We start from the raw sequence: 7,500 nt of genomic DNA on the forward strand, positions 1-7,500 counted from the left end.
CATAGTCGACGTGTTGGGAGGATACTCACCTGAAGTACGAAACAAGATGAAGGAACTGTTCGGAGAGAAAAGAGCAAGAGAGTGTCTTATGAAGGAAGATGCAAAAGTCAATACTTTCTCCCGCTCTGCGTGCAGCTTTTTCACAGGACGATTGCAAACGATTGTAAGTGGCTTCAATTGGACTTCGAATGTTTCAAATGAGTGCTGTGGCCAACTTGGACACTGAATTTTATGAGCCTTTGACTCGCCAAGGCGCTAAAACGGTTAAACATGACGAGGAGATGAGCATTTGCTGCTCCCAGGGGGTAAGCTTATATCAATACCATCTTGCTGGAAAGTAGGCAGCACTAAAAGCCGGAATCCAGAATCCGGAAACCGGAATCTTGAATCTGGAATCTGGAATCCGGACACTAGAAACATCCACAATTCGTGAGAACTACAACAACTTACCCATTCCTGTACGCTCTGCTATAATCGCCACACTCGAGTATTTAACTCTGAGGAAATTTAAACTGTAAAATGGATCTGACCTTGTTATTCTGGATATAAAGACTTGAGCATGGTGATGGCATTATTAAGCTAAGGCAGTCCACATTGCAATAATGGAAACGTAAAACTTGTTTTATTCATTTTCCTTGTTTTTTTACCTTTCATGATACAAAAGAGCCTCTTTTAAAGGAACAAGGTGCCCGGAGGATGTGTTGCGTAAGAAACGGGGAGTGACTGAAGCTGTCGATTATAGGTTGAGGAAGAACATACAGTGAATATGAAAAATTCACATTGTTTATCGAAGTTAAGCTCTTTCGAGAAGTCCCACTAGCATTGAATAGGCCGCGAAACAAACAAATTTTGAAGATTCTGCCGAAAGGCAGATGAGTATTGCCCTTCAAGGTCGACAACTGATGCGTTCGGCTGCGGTTAGAAGGTTTTTCCGCCGTGTTTCCGCAGTTTGAACATACAGTGGGCTTCCGAATGATGTAATTTCATGACACTCAAAATGCCCAAAAGTACAACAAAGCATTGCAATAACCATTTAAAATTGTTGAACAACATAAAAGAAATATATCAAAAGGAAAGAGAAGCATGGATAGACACAAATGGACAAGATTGAAACGGATTGCATTTGGGTAATCTTGAAAAAAATCGGCCCAACGTTTTTTGAGTTTATGGCAAATTGCCTGGATAAAGGTCGCTTCTGCTCAGCTTCATCATATGTGTGATATAACGATAATTTTATCAGTAATATCAGTAAAGGAATTCGACATTACCATTTTCGTGTTTTAAACTTGTCATTACTTAAAGATTTCCCTAAACACCCTAAAATAATGCATCAGTCAATTCCAGCAGTGCCCATTCCCCCCCCCCCCCCCCGGGCTAACCCCGGGCATTAGCATTTTTTTTTTTTTTAATGGGCAAATTCCCCGGGGTGGGGACACATAAGCTTTCTAAATGCCCCGGGTGGGGACGAAGAAAGAGGGCAAATGCCCCGCCCTCGGGATCGTCGCCTTCCAATAGGTGCCTGTATTCGCAGGCTACTTTGTCTGTGTCAAGAATCAAGACATTTTAAATGATCTTTTATCGCATTTTACGCTCGCAAGATCTGTCTTGAAGATCGCATCATTTGAATTAGCAACCCTTCAGTGTTTCATATAGCTCCACTTTCATGAATTTAAAAATTGCTAGGCTAGTTTTGAATGCAAAATGCGCAGTAGTCGTGTTTAGTCTTCACATCAGTGATTGTTTTGTGATATTAGTTCACCTTGTCGCTTTTATATATTCACATGCTTACAAGTATAAATGAAGAAATTCCTAAAATTGAGAAAACATAACTTTAAAAACATCCACAAGTTTTTCGAGTCCGTGACGGACAAGCCAGTCTTTAACGAAGGCCTCGTCTTTTGCGATAAACTCTACCATGTTAATTCGAAAACACTTGTGTGAAATGCCCGGGGGTCGCCCCGGGGTAGGCTAATGCTCAGCCCTCGGGCTGCGATAAAATTGCGAATGCCCCAACCCCGAGAATGACAACTTGAGCAAATGCCCCGCGGTTGCCCGGGGGGGGGGGGGGGGGGGGGGGGGATGGGCACCGCTGGAATTGTTTGATGCATAACGCGACATGGCTCGTTTAAAACTTCTTATTTTGGAGGCTGTGGTAATAGCTGGAACATAATCAAAGGAAGGAAACACGGTAAAACACAACTAGTGATTTATCCAGTGGATAAGTTGTTTTATAACATAGCGCGCGTAAATTTTTATATACGCACGCCTGTGCGTATATATGGTGACGTCAGCATTTTTTTTTTTTTTTTTTTTTTTTTTTTTGTCTGGCTGCAGAGTTTTTGTCCTGCTCTTTAAAATATGGAAGAAAGCAGCGATGAACTGCCCAATTTTACTATCGGCAGCATAAACGTTATTTTGAACAATCACACCCTTGATAACTTTGGGTCTTTGGCTTTTAAAACACTTGAGTTCATTTGGCTTTGATTTTCTCCATTTTTCCCCTCAAAATTTGAGCTTTTCATTCACAGTTATCGGTTAACATGGTTAACTGGATCAAGTGTTCTCGCTCAAACCAAAGTATAAAAATGTGTCGTGTTTTTGACCAGCCAGTAGGCACGTTTGTTTACTTTTTTGTGCGTTTTGAGAATTTTGCCCTCTATCACAATACAAAAAGCTTCTTCGCGCAGATCCTTAATGTCGCTCTGTTATAAAAGAATTTGTTCATGCTTTTAGCTGTGCGTATATCGAGTTATGGGTGCACACGGGAAGTTTAGAGAGCACTCAAGAGGCTAGAGTTGGATTCGGCTATCGCCTCGTGCAACTCTTAAGCATCTTTTGTGCTCTCCAAACTTCCCGCGTGCATCCATAACTCGAATACGCACGCTAAGCATGAACAAATTCTTAAGTAGTTCTCGCGAATTGTGGATAATTCTGATTTCTGGTTTCCGGAGTCCGGATTCTGGTTTACGAATGTCGGATATCGCCTTTTAGTGCTACCCGAAAAATGTTGTGAAAGAGATTACTGTGCATGTAATTTCAGTTTTAGTCGTTGATTAAAATTGTTGGTTATTGTTTGCAAGGCTTGTTTGTTTACTGCTGTCAGCTCAGAGGTGTTGATCACTGTAAATTGTATATACTAATGACTATTAATTTTGTACTTTATTCAGAAGCATAATTATTTCCATATACACTATATTGCTTTCTTGGGCTAGAAATGGGAGATCAGCTTTTAGGCTTGGCTAATCTATATATTAGCGGTTCATATATTGAAAATAAAATTTTAGTGGCCGTGGCTCTATCCGATTCATGGCTTTAAGAACGAGGCCTACCCTATCACAGCTTTGCTTTTGTGTCTGGATGGAATGACGACGAAGAAGTCGCAAGGTATACTTCATATATGGTGCTCCGTCATTCTTTTCCAGGGTCTGTCTTCATGCATGCTCTCCACGTATCCGCGTATCCAGCAAATTTACGGGTTACTGTTTTGCAGTTAAGCCAGGCATCGTTTGAGTCTTTCAACCCCGGTAAAGAAATCCATATTAAAACTTTCGTACACACGAAAAGTGACTTCAGAGTAGTAGCTATTTTGTTATCGATTGGGCAGAAAAGCACCAAAGCTAAATAAGCCACTGTAAGAAAGATTTGTGAGGTGATTTGTGATACTGATCGTGTTAGGGGGAATTGGTTAGGAAAATTGAAGTGACGTGCAATTGGTTTCGACGCGCCTTTATCATTTCTTTCTTTATCTCGAAGCTATTGGCGGAAAGCGGTCTGCTAGTTCTCCATGTTTTACCTATGTAAATCTTTTTGCATAGTGTACAGGTTATGTAAGAAATGACATTGAAAAGACGCACGTAAAATGGTCGGCGACTTTGACCGATCGTTTCGGTTGTGAGATTTTTTTCTGTTTTGGATGAAAAGTCGCTTCAAGGTATCACAGATCATAAAAGCCCGGAAGATCTTAAACAACAATTCATTTTTCTACTAGACACTCTAGGCCTCCGGAAACTCTGAACGTTGCTCATTCAATTAATTTGTTCGTAGTTTTCATGCCAACACGCTCTTTCGTCTGATCTTGAACAATTTCATCACGTATTATCTGCCTCGATTGACTGACTGACCCCGAGTTTCCGAATATAACGAATGTCCTTATCAGAATGTAAAGGTTTTTTTTTTTTTGGTTTTTTTTTTTTTTTTTTACATTTTGCAGATAAGCCTTGTTCTCGCTATATCAAAATGGAAGAAGATCTAAATTTGAGCAAAAGTGAGAAGGAAAAATTGGAGAAGGAGGTTCTAGAAATGAACAACAAAATTAAAGAGCTCAGTCTTCATCATGAGCGGGAAAAAAAAAACCTACAACGATGTCTGGAAAACTGGAAGAAAGAACTCCAAGAAACACATGAGCGGACTGCAGCAGAGACCAAGAAACAAGTTCAAGAAATAACAACTCTTCAAAAGGAGAACCAGGAGCTAAGGAGCGAAATAAAGCAAGAAACACACAAAATCAGTAAACTTTACACACAGGTAACAAGGAAAAAAGGGGCTTTAAAAAAATCCCACGAAGGGTTGGAAGCTAAAAGAAAGAAAGGGAAAAAGGTTCAAGGAAAATTGGAAGCGGTGTACAAGGAAAAACAGAAAGGTATGGAGGAAATCGAAGAGTTAAACAAAAAACTTAGCAAACAAGATACGCGCACGAGTGAAGAGATTATACGTCTTCGCGAAACCAGTTCTGGGCGATCTAGATGCGTATCTGTCTACAAAGAAGTACAAAGACGGAGGAATACATGCATGGCAATTCGTTAGTGTTAAGTGTATATCCGTATTTGCGTTCCGACGAAGGAGGACGCATTTTAATCGTGTCGTTTAGCGAATGTCCGGAATATGTTTAGAAGAATATGTTTAGAAGGTATCAATCGTGATCGATGCCGTGCGCTTTCAGGGTTTGGACCTCGATCTGATATGATTGTGAATCTGTCATGCCTCGACATCAGGTTCGTATCGCAATGCCCGCATTTCCAAATCAAAGCGGTATTCATACTATGGGGCACCGAACGCACTTTACTAACCCAAGATTACTACTGGGTTCGATTCCCATGCAGACTCGGCGTCATATGTGGATTGAGTTTGTTGGTTCTGTTCTCTGCTCCGAGAGATTTTTCTCTAGGTACTCCGGTTGTCCCCTATCCACAAAAACCAATCTTTCATTTGATTTAAGTTCATTTCATTAAAGTCCCCAATTAGTGCTCTAGCGTTAAATCCATTGACACTTAAATTATAAAAAAAAAAAAAACCTTGTCCGCCACCCTCAGAACAAAGACTCATATGTAGGTTTACATATGCATATTGCATTATACAAGTATATTGCCTAAAAAGCCCATATAAGGAGTTGCAGTAAAGATGTATGTTTGCAGTATGTCCATCTTATTTTCAACATATAGCATTTGCACCCTTTCATTATCACGCATAGAATAGGCTACAATCTTGGAAGGATCAAATTTACGATTTCTCATTTATCTCAGTACAGTTTCATTATCTGATCACGGTTATTCGAAAAACAAAATCGTGAGCAAGTTTTAGAAAGGTCTGCCTGTGGCACCAATGTATCTTTGTCGGAAGAGGTGGCAATGGATGTCATTCAGTACGAACGGCATAAGACATGGAAAACATAATCTTTTATTGCTTTTGTCGTGTAATGTCAGAGATATCAAAGCGTTAAGTAAAAAGTAAATTGCTTCGACTAGAAAATGTCCCGATGTAGTAAACTTGACTGCAAACAGAGTGCGTTACCACCTGTAGAAGATTTTACAGTACATTTAGTAGATTGCACACTTCCCAAAATCAAAATTACTGTAGATTCTTCGCCAATCTTATTCAAAGTGGTGAGTACAATGGATAATAAAAATACAAATTACCTTCTTCCTCTCATAGACGAAGTCATTTTTTGTAATCGAAGCTGGATTCGGGTGGTTACTTACTTGAAAAATTTAAGATAAGGAAATCCACGAGTCTTTTGTAGTTTACTTGAGGACCCAAAACTGAGTTAGCAATAACCAAGAATAAGGACAGGATTTTTTTTTTCGTCACATGTATGCCAAGAGAGTAATGCCTTTTTTTTTTTAACTTTTCGATCTTGCAGATAAGTCTTGTTTTCACTGTGAGAAACTGAAAGAGGAACTAAATTTGATAAAGACTGAGAAGGAAAATTTTGAACTTGGGAAATTGAACAACAGTGTTAAAGACAAAAGCAAAGCGGATTATCAACGAGATATACAAACATTGCAGAAAGAACTACAAAGCTTGAAAGAAGGATGCGAAAACTTTTTGCGGGAGCTTGAAGTGGCAGCGAACGAGCACAGGCAAGAGGGGAAAAAAGTTCTCCAAGGTAAGAATGAAGAGCTAAAGGACCAGATAAAGAACCAAACATCTGAAGCCCATGAGAATACGGTGCAGCCAATGCGAGAAAAGACGAACATTGAAAAAGTCCAAGAGTAAGGCCAGAGACATAAATGTAAGTGTATTTGCGCAACCCTTGAAACAAAGACGCATGTGTATGTTTACATATGCCTGTTGCATTGTACATGTTTATTGCCTGAAAAGCCCAGGGTCATGGGAGTAGCAGTAAAGATGTATCTTTGCAATATGTGCATATAAAGTTATTTTCAACGTAGCGGCACCCTTTCAACATCACGTACAATTAATTGTAACTCTTAGTGCTTCCCCAGAGGCCACGATCCTTCCAGTTTGTACACAATACAACGATCTCTGGCTAGCTTCGATTTAACAACTGTGCGAATTCTTAACGTCCAGCCCTTTTCCACAATCCCAGACAATTAGACTAAAAGTTGTTGCCACTTGTTACAAATTAAGAGTGACTCTTGCTACAGCTGCTCGCGGTTTTAAAACTAGCCAGAGTGATCGTTATTTTCATTAGAAACGAAAATGTTAAGAACGATTCATTATCGGTATAAAGCACTATTTTTGCGACGAAATTGCTAATCACTTCTTTCAATCTCTGATCTTCTTCCTACATGAAAAGCTTGAATTTAATGTCAACTTTTAAATGGACGCCGTGTCCGAATAAGCGCTGCGCGTCAGCGCTGTGCCCTTTCTTGACATGGGGTTCACAGTCAGACATGTTAGTGTCCCAAACAAATCCTGAGAGAACTATATAATCTTTTTTCTACATAACTGAAACAAATGTATGAATCAACGGGATTCGAGCCCGTGACTTCTGCGAATCCCGTTCAATATGCCTGACGGTTTTTAGGTTACTATAAGACACCATAGACCAAATTGGCTAAGTCAATGTTGTACCCAATTCAAACCCTTTGGAAATAAAACGTTTTGTTCCAGGTATTTCCATATCATTGAAATGTGAATGCTGCATTATGATGCAAATACAATACACAAGAACCGGTGTGAACTTGCACCGGTATGAACGTTTTGTAGCCGTTTATATGGAACCGGGACGAGATGCTTGGTGCCTGGTTTCGGAGTGAA

The 7,500-nt window shown here is 39.8% G+C and overlaps 2 protein-coding genes across 4 annotated transcripts in view; both read left to right on the forward strand.

Annotated features, from left to right (window-relative positions):
- Positions 1 to 7,500, forward strand: part of LOC138050190 (keratin, type II cytoskeletal I-like) — a 282,906-nt gene that overhangs the window by 197,712 nt on the left and 77,694 nt on the right. The window lies entirely within an intron of this gene.
- The window catches only part of LOC138050153 (uncharacterized protein PF3D7_1120000-like), a 36,558-nt gene that overhangs the window by 20,431 nt on the left and 8,627 nt on the right, over positions 1 to 7,500 (forward strand). For 2 of the 3 annotated variants that reach the window (XR_011132567.1, XR_011132566.1), the window contains exons 1-3: positions 1 to 305; positions 4,211 to 4,639; positions 6,137 to 6,508. The exon at positions 1 to 305 is cut by the window's left edge and continues 1,984 nt beyond it. Coding sequence is in view for 1 of the 3 variants with exons in the window: in XM_068896621.1 (XP_068752722.1) it covers positions 4,211 to 4,639; positions 6,137 to 6,492 (785 nt within the window). In the remaining 2 variants the exon portion in view is untranslated. The remainder of the gene's footprint in view (positions 306 to 4,210; positions 4,640 to 6,136; positions 6,509 to 7,500) is intronic. The other variant, XM_068896621.1, reaches the window with a different exon arrangement.

Source organism: Montipora capricornis, chromosome 1, assembly GCF_036669925.1.
Source record: "Montipora capricornis isolate CH-2021 chromosome 1, ASM3666992v2, whole genome shotgun sequence".
In the NCBI taxonomy this organism is placed as follows: Eukaryota; Metazoa; Cnidaria; class Anthozoa; order Scleractinia; family Acroporidae; genus Montipora; species Montipora capricornis.